This window comes from Bufo gargarizans, chromosome 6 (genome assembly GCF_014858855.1).
Source record: "Bufo gargarizans isolate SCDJY-AF-19 chromosome 6, ASM1485885v1, whole genome shotgun sequence".
NCBI lineage: Eukaryota > Metazoa > Chordata > Amphibia > Anura > Bufonidae > Bufo > Bufo gargarizans.
The window spans coordinates 222764607-222789298 of NC_058085.1; the positions used below are offsets into that span (position 1 = coordinate 222764607).

General features: G+C 43.6%; 1 protein-coding gene across 2 annotated transcripts in view; it reads right to left on the bottom strand.

The window, feature by feature from the left end:
* The window catches only part of TUBGCP2 (tubulin gamma complex associated protein 2), a 453055-nt gene that overhangs the window by 250153 nt on the left and 178210 nt on the right, over nt 1–24692 (bottom strand). For both annotated transcript variants that reach the window (XM_044296484.1, XM_044296483.1), the window contains exon 7: nt 15299–15498. In XM_044296484.1, the coding sequence (XP_044152419.1) occupies nt 15299–15498 (200 nt within the window). The remainder of the gene's footprint in view (nt 1–15298; nt 15499–24692) is intronic.

A 24692-nucleotide genomic window follows, 5' to 3' on the forward strand; every position in this document is an offset into this window, starting at 1 on the left:
AAAGCAGTGGCAGTCTGACCCAAAGTTCGGACGAGGAGGTTGAGGTCCCTGATAGCACCAGGTGTACCCGGTCCCGTGTTGCTAGACCACAGATTGTGCAGGATCCGCTTCAAGGGCAGCAGAGTGGGGCTGGCGCTGTCGTATTACGTGGTGAGGCATACACCAGCAGTGCAGCCCATCCTGGACCTAGTACCAGCACTGCCGTATAACATGGTGAAGTGGCGAGCACCAGAAGGGCAGTTGAAGCTGGTACGGTGGCACGTGCAATAGTTACCCGGTCGCAGCCACCACACAGACAGGCCAGTAGACCGCCTAGAGTCCCTGAGGTGCTGGCAAACCCTGATTGGCAGTCCCCAACTTCACCCGCACCATTAGTTCCCCCTTTCACCGCCCATTCTGGAGTTCGGGTTGAGACAGCTCAGATCGGTTTGGCCCTGGGATTTTTTGAGCTGTTCTTGACTGCGGAGCTCTTGGACTTAGTTGTGGCAGAAACAAACAGATATGCCACTGAATTTATAGCCGCCAACCCGGGAAGCTATTATGCCCAGTCTTTCTGGTGGAAACCCGTCCAAGTTTCCGAATTTCAAATTTTTTTCTGGGCCTTCTCCTCAACATGGGTCTAACCAAAAAGCATGAATTGCGGTCATATTGGTCCACAAACCCAATTCATCACATGCCCATGTTCTCTGCTGCCATGTCCAGGACACGATTTGAGACCATCCTGCGTTTCCTGCACTTTAGTGATAACAGCACCTCCCGTCCCAGAGGCCACCCAGCTTTTGACCAGCTCCACAAAATTCGGCCCCTCATAGCCCACTACAACAACAAATTTGCAGATTTGTATACCCCTGAGCAAAAGCATTGCGCTGCTGTCAGATTACACAAAAGTCTGTGTATGCGGCGCTGCAAGGCGAGATTTCTCCTCTGCAGTAAAAGATACGTTTGCTGAGGCTTATGAGCTGAGGGGGTGGTGGTGTTCATATGCTTTGGCAAACACTTTGTATATGAAAAAAACGACAATGATTTTTTCATCTACATGGATTGATGTGAATGGAGAAATCAGGTTTGCCAGGGCATACGAGCTAAGTAGGTATGGATGTTGGGTGGAGCTCCTATGTCCCAGCAGACGCCTTTCTCCTCCATGCTGGGTAAGAGAAATCTCTCTCTAAAATGACAACTTTGTATAAAGAAAAAATGGGAAAAGTTGACTTTTAGAGAGATATTTCTCTCACCCAGCATGGGTATATTTAAAAATACACTCCAAAACACATTGCCCTACTTCTTATGAGTATGGCGATACCACATGTGTGACACTTTTTTGCAGCCTAGGTGGGCAAAGGGGCTCAAATTCTAAAGAGCACCTTTAGGATTTCACAGGGCATTTTTTTTTTACACATTTGGATTTCAAACTACTTCTCACGCATTAGGGCCCCTAAAATGCCAAGGCAGTATAACTACCCCACAAGTGACCCCATTTTGGAAAGAAGTCATCCCAAGGTATTTTGTGATGGGCATAGTGAGTTCATGGAAGTTTTCATTTTTTGTCACAAGTTAGTAGAATTAAGACTATAAAAAAAATATATAAAAATAAAATAATCATCATCATTTTCCGCTAACTTGTGACAAAAAATAAAAACTTCTATGAACTCACTATGCCCATCAGCGAATACCTTAGGGTGTCTACTTTCCGAAATGGGGTCATTTGTGGGGTGTTTCTACTGTCTGGGCATTGTAGAACCTCAGTAAACATGACAGGTGCTCAGAAAGTCAGAGCTGCTACAAAATGCAAAAATTCACATTTTTGTACCATAGTTTGTAAATGCTATAACTTTTGCACAAACCAATAAATATACATTTATTGCATTTTTTTTTATCAAAGACATGTAGAACAATACATTTAGAAAAAAGCTTATATAGAAATGTAGTTTTATTTGAAAAATGTTACAACTGAAAGTGAAAAATTTCATTTTTTTGCCCCCCAAAAAATAAATCTGTAAATTTCGATTAATAACAAAAAAATTTAAAACGTCAGCAGCAATGAAATACCACCAAATGAAAGCTCTATTAGTGAGAAGAAAAGGAGGTAAAATTCATTTGGGTGGTAAGTTGTATGACCGAGCAATAAACCGTGAAACTAGTGTAGTGCAGAATTGTAAAACGTGGTCTGGTGATTAAGGGGGTTTAAGCTAGGGGAGCTGAGGTGGTTAAATTATACAACCCATTTAATCAGAAGTTCATGCACCATACTCCTCGATTCCAAAACAGTGAAAAGATCATAGTCACAGACTTTAACCTCTTATGTACATGTACGCCCTGTGTATTTCCGATCATCAAGTTATTAGGGTCTTTAGGGAAGGGCTGGATTAGGCAGGAAGACCGAGGGATAGTTATAGTTTTTTTTTGGTGCTTGGCCCACCCCACCGCTGATCGGCGAGTTTGAATCTTTTTTTTTTTTTTTTTTTTTACTATTTTTGGGCTTTCATTTTTTTTAATTTAGTTTTATATATTTTTTTCTGTTAGGTTTAGGGTGGGTTAGGGTAGGGTATAAGTGGGGTTGAGACCCATGCCCTTGCCAGTGGAAACCTGTTGCTGGTCAGATATAAGGACAAGAGGGATGTACTTGTACTGGCCACAATTCACGGCAACGGCATCATCCAGCAAAGGTCCTCAAGCCCGATTATATCGTGGACTATAATTGGTAAATGGGAGGAGTGGATCTCCCTGATCAAGTCCTCAAGACATATAACGCCAAGCGCAAAACCCGGGCATGTTACAAAAAAGTTGCGGTCTACTTGGTACAGGTTGCCTTGTACAACTCTTTTGTGCTGTCTCAGGACGCTGGCAACACAGGGAGGACCTGATCCTTTCTGACTGGGAAAGAGCAGGTCGGAGTACCTCGGGAATTTGAGGCGCCCGGATCGTCGCTGGCCAACACTTTCCAGGTGTGGTCCCCCATACTGGAAAGAAGGGGAGAAGGGACGGTCTCAAAATAAAGTGCAGAGTGCGTCACAGGAGGGGTATACTGAAGGACACCACCACTCAGTGTGACACGTGCACAGATCATCCGGGACTCTGTATTGACAGTTGCTTCAGGGAGTACCACAATTTCATGGAGTACTAAATTTATAATCCCCCTTCCCCAAATTTTAATTCTATTTGGCCACAGACAAATCGCCCAGACAAAAAAATAAAACATAAAAAAAATAATAATATGGCTCTCAGACTTTGGAGACACTAAAACAAAACTTTTTTTTATTTTTTTTATTATATTATTTTGTAAAACTAAAATAAAAAGTAATAATATAAATTGTATAAAAAGTATACATATTAGGTATCGCCGCGTCCGTAAGAAATTGAACAATAAAAATACCACATGACCTAACCCCTCAGATGAGAACAGTCAAAAAAAATAATTTGTGTAAAAAAACGACTTTTTTTGGTCACCTTACAATCACAAAAATTGTAATAGCAAGCGATCAAAAAGTCATATGCACCCAAAAATAGTGCTAATAAAAACGCCCTCTTATCCCGCAAAAAATTAGCCCCTACCTAAGACAATCGGCTATCGACATCCGGGACCCCCGCTGATCAGCAGTTTGAGAAGGCAGCGGCACTCCAGCAGCGCCGCGGCCTTCTCACTGTTTACCGCCAGCCCACTGACGTCACGACTAGTATCAACTAGCGTGGCCGGGGCTATGCCCCATTCAAGTGAACAGAGCTTAGCCCCGCCCACGCTGTCAAACAGCTGATCGGCGGGGGTCCCGGGTGTCGGACCCCCGCCTATCAGAAGCTGATGATCTATCCAGCCCAGTCCTTAAGGGTTTAAGTCTATGTGGTTCACTACTTCAATGGCTTAAGGGAGTGAATGGATAACTCCTAGTCAGTTTTTTTTTTTTAAGAAAGATTCTTGGCCAAGGTACTGTACACGCTTCTATAGTAAGATGTATCTTGTACGTTCATAAACACTGAATCCCAAGATGTCCATGACATGTGTTAAGGCAGAAATTCCAATAACGAGAGAATTGTCTTTAACCACCTTAGGACCGCCGTACGCAGGATTGCGTCCTGCCGGCGGTCCTGCTCTTCTGGGTGGACGCATATACGCGTCCTCCCGCGAGAGCCGAGATTTCCTGTGAACGCGCGCGCACAGGCGCGCGCGCTCACAGGAACGGAAGGTAAGCGAGTGGATCTCCAGCATGCCAGCGGCGATCGCTCGCTGGCAGGCTGGAGATCCAAATTCTTTAACCCCTAACAGGTATATTAGACGCTGTTTTCATAACAGCGTCTAATATACCTCCTACCTGGTCCTCTGGTGGTCCCTTTTGTTAGGATCGACCACCAGAGGACTCAGGTAGGTAAGTACAGTAGCACCAAACACCACACTACACTACATGTATCCATGGATCCGTAAAAAATCATGCGGATGTCTGAATGGAGCCTTACTGGGGGGGGTGATCAGTGATAGGGGGGTGATCACTCTGATCACCCCCTGTCATTGATAACCCCCCTGTAAGGCTCCATTCAGACGTCCGCATGCGTTTTGTGGATCCGATCCATGTATCCATGGATCCGTAAAAAATCATGCGGATGTCTGAATGGAGCCTTACAGGGGGGGTGATCAGTGACAGGGGGGTGCCAACTTGCGACAAAAAATAAAAAATTCTAGGAACTCGCCATGCCCCTCACGGAATACCTTGGGGTGTCTTCTTTCCAAAATGGGGTCACTTGTGGGGTAGTTATACTGCCCTGGCAATTTAGGGGCCCAAATGTGTGAGAAGAACTTTGCAATCAAAATGTGTAAAAAATGGCCTGCAAAATCTGAAAGGTGCACTTTGGAATATGTGCCCCTTTGCCCACCTTGGCAGCAAAAAAGTGTGACACATCTGGTATCGCCGTACTCAGGAGAAGTTGGGGAATGTGTTTTTGGGTGTCATTTTACATATACCCATGCTGGATGAGAGAAATATCTTGGCAAAAGACAACTTTTCCCATTTTTTTATACAAAGTTGGCATTTGACCAAGATATTTTTCTCACCCAGCATGGGTATATGTAAAATGACACCCCAAAACACATTCCCCAACTTCTCCTGAGTACGGCGATACCAGATGTGTGACACTTTTTTGCTGCCAAGGTGGGCAAAGGGGACATATTCCAAAGTGCACCTTTTGGATTTCACCGGTCATTTTTTACACATTTTGATTGCAAAGTTCTTCTCACACATTTGGGCCCCTAAATTGCCAGGGCAGTATAACTACCCCACAAGTGACCCCATTTTGGAAAGAAGACACCCCAAGGTATTCCGTGAGGGGCATGGCGAGTTCCTAGAATTTTTTATTTTTTGTCGCAAGTTAGTGGAATATGAGACTTTGTAAGAAAAAATAAATAAATAAAATCATCATCATTTTCCGCTAACTTGTGACAAAAAAATAAAAAGTTCTATGAACTCACTATGCCCATCAGCGAATACCTTAGGGTGTCTACTTTCCGAAATGGGGTCATTTGTGGGGGTTTTCTACTGTTTGGGCATTGTAGAACCTCAGGAATCATGACAGGTGCTCAGAAAGTCAGAGCTGTTTCAAAAAGCGGAAATTCACATTTTTGTACCATAGTTTGTAAATGCTATAACTTTTACCCAAACCATTTTTTTTTTTGCCCAAACATTTTTTTTTTATCAAAGACATGTAGAACAATAAATTTGGCGAAAAATTTATATATGGATGTCGTTTTTTTTTTGCAAAATTTTACAGCTGAAAGTGAAAAATGTCATTTTTTTGCAAAAAAATCGTTACATTTTGATTAACAACAAAAAAAGTAAAAATGTCAGCAGCAATAAAATACCACCAAATGAAAGCTCCATTAGTGAGAAGAAAAGGAGGTAAAATTCATTTGGGTGGTAAGTTGCATGACCGAGCGATAAACGGTGAAAGGAGTGTAGTGCCGAAGTGTAAAAAGTGCTCTGGTCATGAAGGGGGTTTCACCTAGCGGGGCTGAAGTGGTTAAGGCTATTTATAAATGTGTTACAATATATTCACTACAAAAGAACCTTTTATTGCTTAAAGAGGCTCTGGTAGAGCTCATAGTGCTGATTAACACTATAACTTTATTTTGTCTGTATGCCAAATAGCTGCAGTGATAGAGTTTTATTTCTTCATATGCAAATGATCACGTTTGAGCACCAGGTGACGGAGCTGAACCCTTGGTGCATTACTTTGTTACTCCCCCCCCAGTGACGCCACAGTGACCATCACAGCAACTGCCCTTTCAATAGTGGCACCTGCCCCCTTAACAGTGTCATCCACAGCGCCCTGCCCCTTTAAAGCTGACCTGCAGCAGTGAAGAAAAATGGCTGGGTTGTTAGAAACCTGGAGTAAAACTGTGTGTATGCGGAGACTAAGGACCAGCAAGCTTCTATTGGCAGATGACAGAAATGTGACTGTGTGTATGGCAATTGGGATATGAACAGAACAGGGCTCCAAATGCGACTTAGAATTTACAAATGGTGACAAGACTTTTTAGTCTTGTCACCATTTGCGACTAGACCCGCCGCCGCAGATCTGCAGTTGAATACAGCGGCAGGACCGCCGCCGATGTTCTTCTCAGCAGCGCAGCGGAGAAAGAGTCTCTCCCTCCCACCTGTGCTGCTGCTGCCGCCAATATTACGAGGGGAGGGGTTGTGGCCACTGCGCCACCAATGAAGATAACTGACCTGTTAATACAAATACAGGAGGTACCTGAGGGGCTATTTGATTCCGACACCCGACCTCTATGACAGGAAGCTGCGATCCGCTGCAGTTAACCCGTCAGGTATAATAAACAATGGTGGCGCAGTGCCAATGAGGGTTAAAAAATATAAAATAAAATTAACTTACCTCCTCCAATTGATCGCGTAGCTACCAGTCTCCTGTTCTTTCTTCAGGACCTGTCAAAGGACATGTGGTGATGTCACTGAGCTCATCAAAGTACCATGGTGATGGACCATGTGATGAGCGCAGTGACATCACCACAGGTCCTTTTTCTCACAGATGAAGACAGAAGAGAAGCCGGGCTGCGCGAACAAGTGGATTAAAGTGAGTTAAATTATTATTTTTTAACCCCTCCAGCCCTATTTTACTTAGTATTCTGTTTTACGAATGATATTATTTTCCCTTATAACCATGTTATAAGGGAAAATAATTACATCTACAGAACCTTGAACCCAAACCTGAACTTCAGTGAAGTAGTTTGGGTCTGGGTACCACAGTCAGTTTTTTATCACACGCATGCAAAACACATTGCACCCGCGCGATAAAAACGGAACGCAATCGCAGTCAAGACTGACTGCAATTGCGTACCTACCAGCGCGGGTTTGCTGCAATGCACCGGGTACGCATCCGAAGCCAAAATGTCTCGAAATTCTGGCAAGTCTTCAGTTTTTTTCGCAGGAGATAAAACCGTACCATGCTGCGGTTTTATCTTTTGCCTGATCAGTCAAAATGACTGAACTGAAGACATCCTGAACGGATTGCTCTCCATTCAGAATGCATGGGGATATGCCTGATTAGTTCTTTTCCGGTTTAGAGCCCCTGTGACGGAACTCGAAAAAGATCAACGCTAGTGTGAAAGTACCCTAAAATATTAAGTTTAAATCCCTCTCTTTCCCAATTTTACATATAAAATATATAAACAATAAATAAATAAACATATTACATAGCGCTGCGTCCAAACTATTAAATTATTTAAAAATATCTCCTATGCGGTGAGCGCCGTGACAGAAATAAATAAAAACCATGCGATTCGCCATTTTTTTTTTGTCACCTTGTCACCCCAAAAAATAGGATAAGACTGTTCTATTATGGGCCGAACGTTTCATAAAATGCGAAATGCACGTGTTTTTATTTTATTTTATTGCGTGGTATTGAGTATCGCAATACTTTTTTATGGTGACGAAAGTGAATCAAAATTTTGGTATCAAAACAACCCTACGCTGATCTGATCCCAAAATTTGATTCGGTTTCGATTTGGTGAGAAAAAATTTAATTTGGCTCCTAAATTTTTCAGTTCAGGAGCCAATGGCTACTAAGTATTTTTTTAGTCTGGAGCACTGCAGAAAGATCTGCAGGCTTAGGTCATGCGATGTGCCATATTTGAATTTGTTTGGAATATCTCAGGAACAGTACGTGCTAGAGAGCTGTGACCCCCACAATATTTATTTCCAGGTAGCAAGGGATTTGTATACCAAGTTTTGTTGAAATCGATGGTTGCATTTTTGAGTGATCGCGAAACATACACACATACAGGTGAAACTCGAAAAATTAGAATATCGTGCAAAGTTCATTTATTTCAGTAATGCAACTTCGGCTACTTTCACACCTGCGTTTAGGTGCGGATCTGTCTGGTATCTGCACAGACGGATCCGCACCTATAATGCAAACACTTAGAACCGTTCAGAACGGATCCGTTTGCATTACCATGAACAAAACAAAAAAAATATTTTTTTTATTTTTTTTGTTCATGATAATGCAAACTGATCCGTTTTGACTTACATTGAAAGTCAATGGGGGACGGATCCGTTTGAAAATTGAGCCATATTGTGTCAACTTCAAACGGATCCATCCCCATTGACTTACATTGTAAGTCTGGACGGATCAGTTCGCCTCCGCACGGCCAGGCGGACACCCGAACGCTGCAAGCAGCATTCGGGTGTCCGCCTGCTGAGCGGAGCGGAGGACAAACGGTGCCAGACTGAGGCGTTCTGAGCGGATCCGCATCCACTCAGAATGCATTAGGGCTGTACGGATCCGTTCGGGGCCGCTTGTGAGAGACTTCAAACGGAACTCACAAGCGGAGACCCGAACGCTAGTGTGAAAGTAGCCTTAAAAGGTGAAACCATATGAGATAGACTCATTACATGCAAAGCGAGATATTTCAAGCCTTTGTTATGATTTGGATGATTATGGCTTACAGCTTGTGAAACCCCAAAGTCACAATTTTGAGGTACCCTTTGCTCAGGGGGTATGGATTAATTGGCTGACTAGAGTGTGACACTTTGAGCCTAGAATATTGAACCTTTTCACAAAACTCAAATTTTAAGCTGCATTAATGCAATTCCTTTTAATTTTCATAACTGAAATAAATGGACTTTTGCACAATATTCAAATTTTTTACGTTCCACCTGTACATACATACATACACATAGATAGATAGATAGATAGATAGATATATATATATATATATATATATATATATATCTCTATCTATCTATCTATCTATCTATCAGGGCTCCAGATGGCGACCAAAATGGTCGCCAATGCGACTTAGAATTTACAAATGGCGACAAGACTTTTTAGTCCTGTCACCATTTGCGACTAGACCCTCCGCGGCAGCTCTGCAGTTGAACAGCGGCGGGCACAGGAGCTGATAGTTCTCTGCCCCGCCGCCGCCGATGTTCTCCTCAGTCTGAGTCAGCTCCATCACAGCACACAATAACAGACGCTGGCAGCAGGGAGGGGAGGGGCTCGGGAGGAGTGTAATCTGATCCTAGAGTGGAAACTGCTTCCGCCCACCAACCAATCAGAGCTGAGGCAAGCACTTGCAGCTCTGAGTCACTGACAAGTACAGGGAGAAAGAATCGAATGAGTCACAGGTGAAAAGAACTAAAGATCCGACTTGTGACTCATTCGATTCTTTCTTAGACTCCCTGTTCAGTGTGCCCCCAACACCCCAGTATAAGAAACATTAGTGGCACAGTGCGAGTTAATTATTTTTTAACCCTCATTGGCACTGCCCACTGCACCACAAATGTTCATTATATTGAGGGGGGGCGCACTGCGCCACCAATGTTTATTATACTGGGGTGTTGGGGGCGCACTGCGCCACCAATGTTTCTTATATTGGGGGGCGCACTGCGCCACCAATGTTTATCATACTGGGGTGTTGGGGGGGCGCACTATGCCACCAATGTTAATTATATTAACCTTCTACTATGCATTCTGTATTAAAGAGTGCTATTATTCTCCCTTAGAACCATGTTATAAGGGAAAATAATACAGTGAATAGACTTTCATCCTAGCAACCATGCGTTAAAATTGCACCGCATCCGCACTTGCTTGCGGATGCTTGCGATTTTCATGCAGCCCCATTCACTTTTATGGGGTCTGCGTTGCGTGAAAAACGCACAACATAGAGCATGCTGCGATTTTCACGCAACGCACAAGTGATTTGTGAAAATCACCCCTCATGTGCACAGCTCCATAGAAGTGAATGAGTCCGGATTTAGTGCGGGTGCATTCCGGTATTTTGAATGCCAGATCCAGCACTAATACATTCCTATGGGAAAAAATGTTGGATCCGGCATTCAGGCAAATCTTCAGTTTTTTCCGCCGGAGATAAAACCGTAGCATGCTGCAGTTTTTATCTTTTGCCTGATCAGTCAAAATGACTGAACTGAAGACATCCTGATGCATCCTGAACGGATTACTCTCTATTCAGAATGCATGGGGATATGCCTGATCAGTTCTTTTCCGGTATTGAGCACCTAGTGCCGGAAAAGAAAAACACTAGTGTGAAAGTACCCTAAAATATTAAGTTTAAATCCCCCCTTTCCCAATTTTACATATAAAATATATAAATAAACATATTACATAGCGCTGTCCAAACTATTAAATTATTAAAAAATCATCTCCTGTGCGGTGAGCATTCGCCATTTTTAGTCACCTTGTCACCCCAAAAAATAGGATAGGACTGTTCTATCATGGGCCGAATGTTTTCATAAAATGCGAAATGCACGCGACTTTTTTTGGTGTTTTTTTTTTTTTTTTGCGCAGTATTGAGTAATCGCAATACTTTTTTATGGTGACGAAAGCGAATCCAAATTTTGGTATCAAAACAACCCTATGCCGATCTGATCGGCGTAGCGTTGACACGATACCAAAATTTTGATTTGTTTCGATTTGGCGACAAAAAATTTGATTTGGCTCCTAAATTTTTCAGTTCAGGAGCCAATGGCTACTAGGTATTTTGTCTGGAGCACTGTATATATATACACACATATACATATATACATATACACACTAGAGTTGTTGCGATACCAATTTTTTGATTCGGTTTCGATACCATGAAAAAGTATTGCGATACTCGATACCACGCGAAAAAAAATAAACAAAAAAAGCCACGTGCATTCCTCATTTTTAAAAATGGCGAATCGCGCAGTTTTTATTTTATTTTTTCTGTTCCGGCATTCACCACCTAGATTTTTTTTTTATATATTTTAATAGTTTGGACTTTTCTGACGTGGCGATGTAATATGTTTATTATTTAAATATTTTATATGTGAAATTGGGAAAAGGGGGTGATTTATACTTCATATTTTAGTGTTTTTTGTTTGTTTTTTTTACACTTTTTATTTAATGACTATTTCCCCCGTAGGGGCTAGAACCTGGGATCTTTCATCCCTTTTCCTATTCAGCCTGATAGATCTCTATCAGGGTGAATAGGACTCCACACTGTCCCTGCTGCTCTGTGCACACAGCATCAGGGATGTTACCATGGCAACCAGGGCTTCTGTAGCGTCCTGGCTGCCATGGTAACCGATCGGAGCCCCAGGCTTACACAGCTGGGGCTCCGATCAGAAGCTGCCACTGCACCACCAATGGGGGGGGGGGGGAAGAGAGGTCCCTGTGGCCACTGCCACCAATGATTTTAATACTGGGGGGTTGAGAGGGGCCGGCACACTGTGCCACCAATGATTTTAATGGGATGGGTGGGTTGAGGGGGGGGAGGGGGGGGGGCAATGATAACTACCTCTTTATACAGGAGGCGGGTACTGGCAGATCAGCGGCAGTTAACTGCCGCTGATCGCAGCTCCCTGTTAGGGGCAGGGTGCCGGCAATGCGATTCTGCTGCCGGCACCCGCCTCCTGTATGTGTTAAAGACTGACTACTGTATATGAGTCCAGACTTTCACTATCAGGCCACACAGAGCGGCGCCCAGCAATGTCTCAGCACTCACCATTAGTCCTGGGCGCCGCTCCGTTCGCCCGCAGTGCCCCATTACTGTCTCCTGTCCTGCTCCACATGCTGCTGATTACTATCGGAGCGATGGGAGGAGACATCAGATTCACTAGTGGGCGTTCCTTCTCCCTGGCTGTAGCGCTGTCCAATCGCAGCGCAGGGAGAAGGAACGCCTACTAGTGAAGCTGATGTCTCCTCCCATCGCTCCGATAGTAATCAGCAGCATGTGGAGCAGGAGAGGAGACAGTAATGGGGCACTGCAGGCGAACGGAGCGGCGCCCAGGACTAATGGTGAGTGCTGGGGCAACGCTGGGCGCAGCTCTGTGTTGAAATAATCCTATCATTGGTGGCGCAGTGCGCCCGCCCCTCCTCCGCCCCTCTCTTCTCATTGCCGGCGCCGCCCCTCGCTTCCCATTGCCGCCCCTCCTCCGCCCCTCGCTTCTCATTGCCGCCCCTCCTCCGCCCCTCGCTTCTCATTGCCGCCCCTCCTCCGCCCCTCGCTTCTCATTGGTGGCAGCGGCAGCAGCAGCAGCACAGGGGGGAGGGAGGACAGCTTCCTTCTCCCCGTGCTGCTGAGAGAGAACATGAGCGCGCCGATAGCAGCGCGCTCATGTTCAGAGATACTAGACTGCGCAGAAGCGCAGCCCAGTATCGAAAAAACGGAAATCCCGGTATCGTATCGATACCGGGACAAAAGTATCGATTGGGTATCGAAATTTCGATACCCGCAACAACCCTAATACACACACACACACATATATATATATATATATATATATATATATAGATAGATAGATAGATATAGATATTGTGCCTCTGAATAAACCAGTAATAGGTTTTAGGTTTCTAATCCTAAACAAACACTATTCTGAATATAGTAAAGTCTATTATTATTAATTATTTATTATAGTATATCATTTTCTTGTGTGTAAAATGAGAGAGGAAATAAAAAACATGATAAAAAGAAAAAGGTAATCATCATGATCAGCCCTACCAGGCAGTATATCAGCAAACAATCAGGCAGTATATAAATGCAACAGCACTCTGCAAACACAAATAATAAAAGTAAATGCAATAATGCAATACCCACTACAGAGAATGTACTAATGCTAACACTACGTTACAAATGTGAGGTTCCAATCATACATTTTCTATAGCAAGTACGGAACAATTGTATTTAGTTTATTATTTGCGTTTGCAGAGTGCTGTTGCATTGTTTGTTACAGGACGCCGGGGTTGCGCCGCTTCTCCTCTGTGCTGCCGGCGTCCTGCAAGTAGAGTGGAGCGAGTCCTCATCTCCAGAGCAACAGGGAGGACCCGGCCACGCACACCTCATCAGCGTGGCCGGCGTCCTCTGCTCCCATGGTGATGGCAATAAGTCTGAGCACCGAGCTGGACACTCGGCGCTCAGCTGTATGCAGGAGAGTGAGTCATGTGGCTCTGGCCACATCACATTACTCCTCCCCTCCACTATTTAAACAGGCAGCCTGCTGGCCACAGGTTGTCTGCTATTAAAGGGGTTGTCCAGGTTCAGAGCTGAACCTGGACATCCCTCCATTTTCACCCCGGCAGCCCCCCTGACATGAGCATCGGAGCAGTTCATGCTCCGATGCTCTCCTTTGCCCTGCGCTAAATCGCGCAGGGCTAAGGCATTTTTCTGAGTTCCGGTGACATACCGGGCTCTCTATGGGGCTGACAGGCAGCCCGGTGACGTCACCGGCACTGATGGGCGGGATTTGGCTCTGCCCTAGCCAGTAAACCGGCTAGGGCAGAGCTAAAGCCCACCCCCTCAGAGCCGGTGACGTCACCGAACACACTGCTGGGCGGAAGTTACCGCCCGGCAGTGTGTTATTGAAAAACCAAGAGCCTGTGCCCTGCGCGATCTAGCGCAGGGCACGGGAGCGCATCGGAGCATGAGATGCTCCGATGCCAGGCTCAGGAGGGCTGCCGGGGTGAAAATAAGGGTATGTCCGGGTTCAGCTCTGAACCTGGACAACCCCTTTAAGGTCCATTACTTGATGTATCTATCCTGAGAAATTCCGGGTATTGATATTTGACTTCCGGCCTGTTCCTCGTCTTCGCCTGCTCCCTGGTCGTGTTTGCATCTCCTGGTATTGACCCTTTGCTTACATGGTTTGGCTTCCTAGTACTGCGGTTATCTCCTGATACAGTCATTGCTAGTTTGACTTTGTGTTTGCCTTGTGTGTTCCCTTTGCACTTACACAGGTCAGAGACCGCCGGCCAGCATCTATACACATTGGTATGTGCTGACCAACCCCCCTTTTTTTCTTTGCTGTCTGCATTGGAAGAGTGTCTGACTTCATTGGTCATGAACTAACTAACCTGTCTGTCCCATAGGCTGATTTTAATTATATAAAAAGCTGCAGCCTGCTCTCACTGCATTTATTGGAAGCCATTTGGCACCAAGAAAGGTAAGATACAGAGTGGGCTCAGCATGCATGTGGAACCTGCAGTCCCTGAATTTAATACAGGCCAGTATGGCACAACAGGAGGTTGTATTTAGTGAAGGTTCCTGTTCTAAAGATAATGCTTTGTCATTGGCGGACAGGCATGGTTTGTCTTAGCTTTAATGCTTTCAGCCATGGCAACGTGCACCTGCTCATTGGGATGTGCTGACACTGTCCTTGGCACTTTCCCTAAAGGGGGTGTAGCAAGGGTAAGATCGGGGCATGGCAAGCGGCTCCTACAAATTGATCTTTATTTACGCCGGTTTTCTGGCACAAATGAAGTCAGAAATCTACAGCAGTTCTCAGCTGTAGTATATTTCTGTTTAGGCGCACAAACTACAGGAGGATACGCCTCATTTATGATTAGGTATGCACCTAGTCATAAATTAGGAGCATCCTCAGGAGACACAGGATATCAAGTTCGGTGCAGAAAGCCCTTGACTTGATAAATCTCCCACTAAGTCTTTGTTTTCAAAACGAGTACTGCCGGGGTCACATAGCACTATATTGATTTATAATGCTATGTAACCTTTACAGTTCTGGAATGTATTAGATGACAATGACATAATGCTGTCAGTCTTATCCAATACATTTCAGAACTGCAAGGGTTACAGAGCATTATAAATCAATATAATGCTATGTGACCCCGGCAGTGCTTGGAGTTAAGGCTGGGTGTCCTGCTGCAAGTCCACAGTGAGACACTCGCTCGTCTGTAAGGGGCCTAAAACACTGTTGTCCTGAATTCATAAACCTGCATGCAGTTTACGATTTTCTAAAGGACAGACAAACGCTACCCAAAAATAAGCGACCATGTAATATAATCAACAGAAAGTGACACTTACCAAGTGATGCCAAAACCTCCATTGTCCTAAGAGTGGGCTGGACATAGAACCACAATTTCTGCAGGGAAAGCAGCCCTTGCCTCTGTAGGTGTTCCAGTTGTGTAACAAGGATCATGTATTCTTTTACCAATATCCTCATAGCAGCACTCAAAGCATGATTCACTTGTCCGTACTCAAATGAAGCTTTTTCCTCAATGAATCTGTGATATATGGTGTTATGTTATTAGAAGTACATACATTATAACAAAAATCCTGTTAGACTTTATGTGGTATCATACAGCATAATACTCCATCAGGCAGTTTTTACACATCAAGCTTTCCAATACACTCTTAGGAATCAGCTATGATACAAAATGAACAGATTATTTTGTTCACCAACAAATTTGTTTCAATAGAACGATTTAATTATTATATATATTTTTTTTTTACCTGTATTACAAACTTTCTAGAGAAAAAGAGATTTTGTTCAGCTTGTGGTTATCCAGGGCTTCTTTATTGAAAATTCAGTATAAAATCCAGGTACAGAAAGCAGAGTCTACATGTTTCGGGCACAATACAATCTTAGCCCTTACTCATTTCAAATACACTACGTGCAGAATTATTAGGCAAATGAGTATTTTGACCACATCATCCTCTTTATGCATGTTGTCTTACTCCAAGCTGTATAGGCTCGAAAGCCTACTACCAATTAAGCATATTAGGTGATGTGCATCTCTGTAATGAGAAGGGGTGTGGTCTAATGACATCAACACCCTATATCAGGTGTGCATAATTATTAGGCAACTTCCTTTCCTTTGGCAAAATGGGTCAAAAGAAGGATTTGACAGGCTCAGAAAAGTCAAAAATAGTCAGATATCTTGCAGAGGGATGCAGCACTCTCAAAATTGCAAAGCTTCTGAAGCGTGATCATCGAACAATCAAGCGTTTCATTCAAAATAGTCAACAGGGTCGCAAGAAGCGTGTGGAAAAACCAAGGCGCAAAATAACTGCCCATGAACTGAGAAAAGTCAAGCGTGCAGCTGCCAAGGTGCCACTTGCCACCAGTTTGGCCATATTTCAGAGCTGCAACATCACTGGAGTGCCCAAAAGCACAAGGTGTGCAATACTCAGAGACGTGGCCAAGGTAAGAAAGGCTGAAAGACGACCACCACTGAACAAGACACACAAGCTGAAACGTCAAGACTGGGCCAAGAAATATCTCAAGACTGATTTTTCTAAGGTTTTATGGACTGATGAAATGAGAGTGAGTCTTGATGGGCCAGATGGATGGGCCCGTGGCTGGATTGGTAAAGGGCAGAGAGCTCCAGTCCGACTCAGACGCCAGCAAGGTGGAGGTGGAGTACTGGTTTGGGCTGGTATCATCAAAGATGAGCTTGTGGGGCCTTTTCGGGCTGAGGATGGAGTCAAGCTCAACTCCCAGTCCTACTGCCAGTTTCTGGAAGACACCTTCTTCAAGCAGTGGTACAGGAAGAAGTCTGCAAGGTAAGAAAAACATGATTTTCATGCAGGACAATGCTCCATCACACGCGTCCAAGTACTCCACAACGTGGCTGGCAAGAAAGGGTATAAAAGAAGAAAATCTAATGACATGGCCTCCTTCTTCACCTGATCTGAACCCCATTGAGAACCTGTGGTCCATCATCAAATGTGAGATTTACAAGGAGGGAAAACAGTACACCTCTCTGAACAGTGTCTGGGAGGCTGTGGTTGCTGCTGCACGCAATGTTGATGGTGAACAGATCAAAACACTGACAGAATCCATGGATGGCAGGCTTTTGAGTGTCCTTGCAAAGAAAGGTGGCTATGTTGGTCACTGATTTGTTTTTGTTTTGTTTTTGAATGTCAGAAATGTATATTTGTGAATGTTGAGATGTTATATTGGTTTCACTGGTAAAAAAAAATAATTGAAATGGGTATATATTTGTTTTTTGTTAAGTTGCCTAATAATTATGTACAGTAATAGTCACCTGCACACACAGATATCCCCCTAAAATAGCTAAAACTAAAAACAAACTAAAAACTGCTTCCAAAAATATTCAGCTTTGATATTAATGAGTTTTTTGGGTTCATTGAGAACATGGTTGTTGTTCAATAATAAAATTAATCCTCAAAAATACAACTTGCCTAATAATTCTGCACTCCCTGTACACTGAGTTACTTTTGTAGAGAGGAGGGGGAGGGTCTCTCACCTGAGATAATCAGGCTGAAAATTCAACCCCACCCTTCTACAAATGTGTACATAGGTAAAAACATGCCAAAAAGACAATTCATATGGTCCATAAAATAATACATTTAAAGTGGATGGGAAATAGAGGAAGAAAGGAGGAGAAATAAACCATTAGTTAATACTGCAGAATTAGATCCAGTTTCTTATTTAAACCTTGGGGCTGGCGACTTTCAAGTTGGAAAATCCAGTATGATTCTCTGTTTAAGAGTTTCCTTTTTCTGTCACCACCTCGTGTTGGTTTTTTAACCTTTTCAATGCCTTGTACTGACATATAGGAGACATCACCACCATGTACCATGGCAAAATGGAGACTTGCCGCAGATATGTTGCGGTTCTCATGGTGTGGTATGTCTGATATATGTTTTCTAATGCGTGTTTTTATTGCATTTGTGGTGCATCCCACATATTGTAGCCTGCAGTTTGTGCATGTTATGCAGTAAATCGCATAAGTAGTATTACAATTTGCCCAAATGCCCAAATACTGAATACATCCCAGAAACTATGGGACGCCCAGGTGGATCAACCAAAGTTTTATGGACTTTGGGCAGTATATAAATGTTGATGAGCTTGTGTCATGTATTCTCTTGCTGAAGATAAGTTCATTGATAAAAAAATACATAAAAAATGAAAAAGATTAAAAAATTAACAAAAATTAGTAAAACAAAGTTAATGGCTTTTTTGAGTGTCACTATCATCACTAATTTTGTGTATTGTTACAGATTCACTGGGATTCCGGGAAAGAAATGGAAGAACAATGATGAGCCTTGATGGTGGATGAGGAGCCCACAATGTTCCGTAGTATATATATTTTTTCATCTGATGATGTAAATAATTGTGCTCTTCTCTCGGGGAGTGCTATTTATGTCTCGATCGCATATAAGGCATGGTAATATGGGAATTGGCTATTTTGACTGTTTATAATACATAGTTTTGGCATATAATGAGGAGAACCCTCTTGGTCACAAGTTGCAGCTTGTATGCGACCCTCGATGCTGGAGGTGCTGACGTACTTACAGCATTGGGGTCGCTTTGTAGGGGATAGTTTCCCAACTTGGAAAAGTGGGAACGATCCCCTTGGCTGACATTAGTGGAAATTATCCACTGTGACCTGAGAATAAATGCAGGAACTCTAATTCAGTAGAGAATACATATTGGCCAAATTCCCTTTATAGAAATGGAGACACTGAATCTCAAATATGTGAGTGCGCATGCGCTCCTTCTTCTGTGGATAGCTAACGCGATCCAACATGAGTCATCAATGTGCGCCTGTTACGTAACAAGGAATCGACAGCACTGAAATCAGCTGGAGTTACGAGGACGCCGGGTAATGACAAGTATGCGATCCAGACATGCGCACTGGCTCCTGAGAGACGCGCTCAACAACATGATAGCATATGTGGGCTGCATTATTCCGCCAGGTATAAGCTCATCATTGTACCCCCGAAACACATGTGCACAATTAATGGATCAAATCTGATGAATGTATTAGGAATAGCTGGCCACAATTATGGATTTAAATGTATTTACATGCAATAGCTAGCCATATTATATATTTGTTTTTCTGATAGCACTAGTCACTTTATTCATGATCACTGGGATGTGTCCCTTTTTAACTTATATGAAATTATACACAGTTTTTTACTAAGTATCAATTATGTGGATATGTCCAATGATTTGATTGGTTCACCTATATATGTTGGTTTGTACACTTGTATCAATGCTTGAGAAAGGCTCATGTTGAGCCGAAACGTCGCTTTTTTGCTGCTATCACATGTGTGAATAAACTTCACTGGTTTTACCATAAGGAACCGTCTGGAGTGCAGTCCAATTTTTTCATTATATTGAAGTGGGTAATATCCAGTTGCCGTACTTGGACTTTGCACCCACCAACAAGGTGGTGCTCCCAGTTATTTTTGTCTGTGTGTGTATATATATATATATGAATGAGAGAGAGAAAGAGAGAGAGAGAGAGAGAGAGAGAGAGAGAGAGAGAGAGAGAGAGAGAGAGAGAGAGAGAGAGAGAGAGAGAGAGATACAGTTGCAAGAAAAAGTATGTGAACCCTTTGGAATTATATGAATTTCTGCACAAATAGGTCATAAAATGTGATCTGATCTTCATCTAAGTCACAACAATAGACAATCTCAGTCTGCTTAAAGAGGACCTTTCACCTAAAAAAAAAATGTAAACTAAGAACATAGCTTTACTTACATGCCCCCATTAAGTGTTGATCGTTTTTTCTTTTTTCAAACAGTGCCCCCGTTTGTCCGCTATGCCCCCCCGGAATAATTCCCGCCGTCTATGGTAATGAGCCAGCCTCAAATGGGCTGGCTTTAAAAGTTCTCCTCGGCGTGCCTTCTCTCTTCTCCCTGGCACGGAGCGCATCCAATCAGCGCGCTCCGCTCTTAGCCAGGGAGAAGACGCTCCAGTTCTCGCGAGACTTCAGAGAACTGGAGCGATTTCGTCTATCCGGCTAAGAGCGGAGCGCGCTGATTGGATGCGCTCCGTGCCAGGGAGAAGAGAGAAGGCACGCCGAGGAGAACTTTTAAAGCCAGCCCATTTGAGGCTGGCTCATTACCATAGACGGCGGGAATTATTCCGGGGGGGGCATAGCGGACAAACGGGGGCACTGTTTGAAAAAAGAAAAAACGATCAACACTTAATGGGGGCATGTAAGTAAAGCTATGTTCTTAGTTTACATTTTTTTTTTAGGTGAAAGGTCCTCTTTAAACTAATAATACACAAAAAATTAAATGCTACCATGTTTTTATTTAACACACCATGTAAACATTCACAGTGCGGGTGGAAAAAGTATGTGAACCCCTAGACTAATGACATCTCCAAGAGCTAATTGGAGTGAGGTGTCAGCCAACTGGAGTCCAATCAATGAGAAGAGATTGGAGGTGTTTGTTACAGCTGCCCTGCCCTATAAAAAACATACACCAGTTCTGGGTTTGCTTTTCACAAGAAGCATTGCCTGATGTGAATGATGCCTCGCACAAAAGAGCGCTCAGAAAACCTACGACTAAGAATTGTTGACCTGCATAAAGCTGGAAAGGGTTATAAAAGTATCTCCAAAAGCATTGCTGTTCATCAGTCCATGGTAAGACAAATTGTCTATAAATGGAGAAAGTTCAGCTGCTCCTACTCTCCCTAGGAGTGGCTTTCCTGTAAAGATGACTGCAAGAGCACAGCGCAGACTGCTCAATGAGGTGAAGAAGAATCCTAGAGTGTCAGCTAAAGATTTACAAAAGTCTCTGGCATATGCTAACATCCCTGTTAGCGCATCTACGATACATAAAACACTGCTGCCCAAAAAAAACATTGCTGCACGTTTACACAAGAGCATCTGGATGTTCCAAAGCAGTACTGGCAAAATATTCTGTGGACAGATGAAACCAAAGTTGAGTTGTTTGGAAGAAACACACAAAACTATGTGTGGAGAAAAAGAGGCACAGCACACCAACATCAAAACCTCATCCCAACTGTGAAATATGTCGGTGGGGGCATCATGGTTTGCGGCTGCTTTGCTGCATCAGGGCCTGGACAGATTGCTATCATCGAAGGAAGAATGAATTTCTAAGTTTATCAAGACATTTTGCAGGAGAAGGTCTTCTGTCCACTAGCTGAAGCTCAACAGAAGATGGGTGTTGCAACAGGACAACAATCCATAGCATAGAAGTAAATCAACAACAGAATGGCTTAAAACAGAAGAAAATACACCTTCTGGAGTGGCCCAGTCAGAGTCCTGACCTCAACTCGATTGAGATGCTGTGGCATGACCTCAAGAAAGCGATTCACACCAGACATCCCAAGAATATTGCTGAACTGAAACAGTTCTGTAAAGAGGAATGGTCAAGAATTACTCCTGACCGTTGTGCACGTCTGATCTGCGACTACAGGAAACGTTTGGTTGAAGTTATTGCTGCCAAAGGAGGTTCAACCAGTTATTAAATCTAAAAGGTTCACATACTTTTTCCACCTGTACTGTGAATGTTTACATGATGTGTTCAATAAAAACATGGTAACATTTAATTCTGTGTGTGTTATTAGTTTAAGCAGACTGTGATTGTCTATTGTTGTGACTTGGATGAAGATCAGATCACAATTTATGACCAATTTGTGCAGAAATCCATCTCATTCTAAAGGGTTCACAAACTTTTTGCAACTGTACACACACACATATATATATATATATATATATATATATATATATATATATATATATATATATAACACACACACACACCTTTATATTCTTCTCCCAATTATTCACCTGTGCACATGCAGTTCTGGTGCATTGAGCTGAACCTGTGCACTGCCTCAAGCCTCCAGGAGCTCACTTGGGTAAGTTCCCTACCTCTTCGCAACACGGCCAGCCCGCATTCAGCACACCGGTAAGTATGGCTACAACACGCCGCCAGCTCCGTACACATGGTGCAGCACAACCAGCGCGGCCATGCACCACAGTCTGCCTCCTGTTTCAGGATGCCGGCCCAGTCCTTGTCCAGTAGTGGGGGGGGGGGGGGGGGGGCAGTTTTTTTCAGGCTCCCACCCAGCCCTCTTCTCCAGTAGTGCCAGGCGCCCCTTCCCCCACTGTGTCTCTCCATGCGCCGCTGCCCGCGTCTCCACATTCCCAGAGGCCGGTACTGTCACTCACCGCTGTGTGCACATCCAAGGGTGGAGCCTTGTCTCATTAGCAGCTCAGTAGAGGCTCTATCGCCACCCAGTGGATGTGCTGCAGAAAGCTTCCCCTCTTTTCAAAAATAAATAAATAAAAAAGGAGCTCTATCACCACCCAGTGGACATGTAGGGGAATGCGTAAAAAAAACAAAACCTATTAAAATAAATTACTTCCAGCTGGTCACGTTACAGGCTCACCTCGCTAAAGTAAAAAATTCCCTACAGGTTACTTTACCAGCCCCCTGTTTGTTCTAACGTCAATGCCTAGCCAGACCTGCTTCTAGGCCCATGTTGCAAAAAATACATAATTAGACTTACCAGTAATTCTGTTTCCTTGAGTCCACCATGACTGCTCTACTATGAGATTGACCCTTGACCTCTGTAGGGGCAGGAACACACAGAGTTTAAAAGGCCACCATCCACTTTCACCCTCAGTGCTTTCCAAATTACCAAGTGGGTGCAGCCTTATATCCCCCCTTTTTATATATATTATATATATATATATATATATATATATATATATATATATTTATATATATATATATTTTTTTTGAGTATTAATTCATACTCAACCCCTCCTTAAATCTCGGGGGGGGGGGGGGGGGGAGAATCTGGGCAGTCACGGTGGACTCAAGGAAACAGAATTACCGGTAAGTCTAATTCCTGTTTTTCCATTTCGTCCACCATGACTGTTCTACTATGAGAACTACCAGATTATTAAATAGGGTGGGTAACTGCTTGCAGAACCTTCTGACCGAAGGTTAAGTCCGCAGAAGCCGACACATTAATTCGGTAACGTTTGATAAAAGGTATTTATATTCGACCAGGTGGCCGCTCTACAAATTTTGTCTAGGGAGGCACCGCCCCTTTCTGCCCACGAATAAGCCATAGCTCTTGTAGAGTGAGCTTTTATATTTGTGGGTCTGTTTAGACCCGACTTCTGATAGCAACAAATAATAGTAGATCTGATCCATCTTCCAATGGTGGCTTTGGATGCCTTTTTCCCCTTGTTTGGACCTGCATATTGAACGCAAAGATTATCATCCTTCCTAAATTCTTTTGTTGAATCTAGGTACTGTATGATCGTATCCCGAACATCCAGGAGCTGGAACTGATCTTGTGATGGACAGTCCTTGGGAAAGGATGGAAGAATAATTTCTTGGTCTCTGTGAAAGTCCGACACCACTTTCGGGAGGAAACCCGGATCCAAACGTAAAACTATTCTGTCCGGGAAGATAGTAAGGTATGGTTCCCTGCAGGACAGCGCCTGGATTTCGCCCAGTCGTCTGGCTGAAGTAATTGCCACTAGGAAGGCTGCTTTCAATGATAGGTGTTTGAGTGATATATCCTGGATAGGAGAAAAAGGTGAACCTGTAAGATTTCTCAGGACCAAGTTTAAATCCCATTGAGGCGTCCTAGGGGTTAGGGAAGGCCTTAACCTGGAGGCAGCTCTTATGAACCTCCTTATCCACCTATGATTGGCTAGGTCTGTATCATAACAAGCCTCCAAGGCCGAGATCTGTACTTTGAGAGTACTTGGTCTAAGGCCCAGATCTAACCCTCGTTGGAGAAAGTCTAGAACTTTTTCAATATTTGGGGAAGAGTTTACTAGAGGAGTCTGGCCCAGCCAACTACAATATCTCTTCCAGATCTTAAGATATATCGCAGAGGTGACTTCTTTTCTGCTAGATTTAAGGGTATTTTTAACCTTCTCTGATAGTCCTCTGCTTTTTAGGACTTCGCGTTCAGGATCCAAGCTGATAATTTGAACAGACCTGGATTCTGGTGAAGAATTGGGCCATGGGAAATAATGTTCCCCTGTGGGGGGGATTATCCAGGGTTCTTCCAGAGCTAGCGCTTTTAATACTGGGAACCAATTTCTTTTTGTCCAGTATGGGACAACCAGTATGACTGTTACTGGGACCGACCTTATTTTCTGCAGTACTCTGGGTATTAATGGCCAAGGGGGAAAGGCGTAGGCTAGATCCCAAGTCCACCTGATTGAAAATGTGTCTGTCGCCCAAGGGTTGTCCCTTGGGTTTATGGACCTTTGCGTTTTTCCTTGATGCAAACAGGTCTATCTGGGGGGTCCCCAACTTCATGGTGATCTGATCGAATATGTCTGAGTTTAGGGCCCATTCTCCCAGATCTATGGTTACTCTGCTGAGAAAATCCACCTGTATGTTCGGCCCAGGAAAATATTTTTTCTGCCAATTCTTTTAAGCTTGTTGATCTTGTGCCCACTTGATGTTTCAGGTATGCGACAGATGTTACGTTGTCCGAAAGGATTTTTAGGTGTTTTCCGGAGACCTTGTCTCTTGACACCTTCAGCACCTCCCAGATTGCCCTCAGTTCTTTGTGATTTGACAAACGTTTTGTCATGGCGCCTGACCAAGTGCCCTGGTAATTTAGCAAGCCTATTTTTGCTCCCCATCCTGTACCACTTGCATCCGTGTTTAATTGCATCTCTGGATCTTTTACCCAGG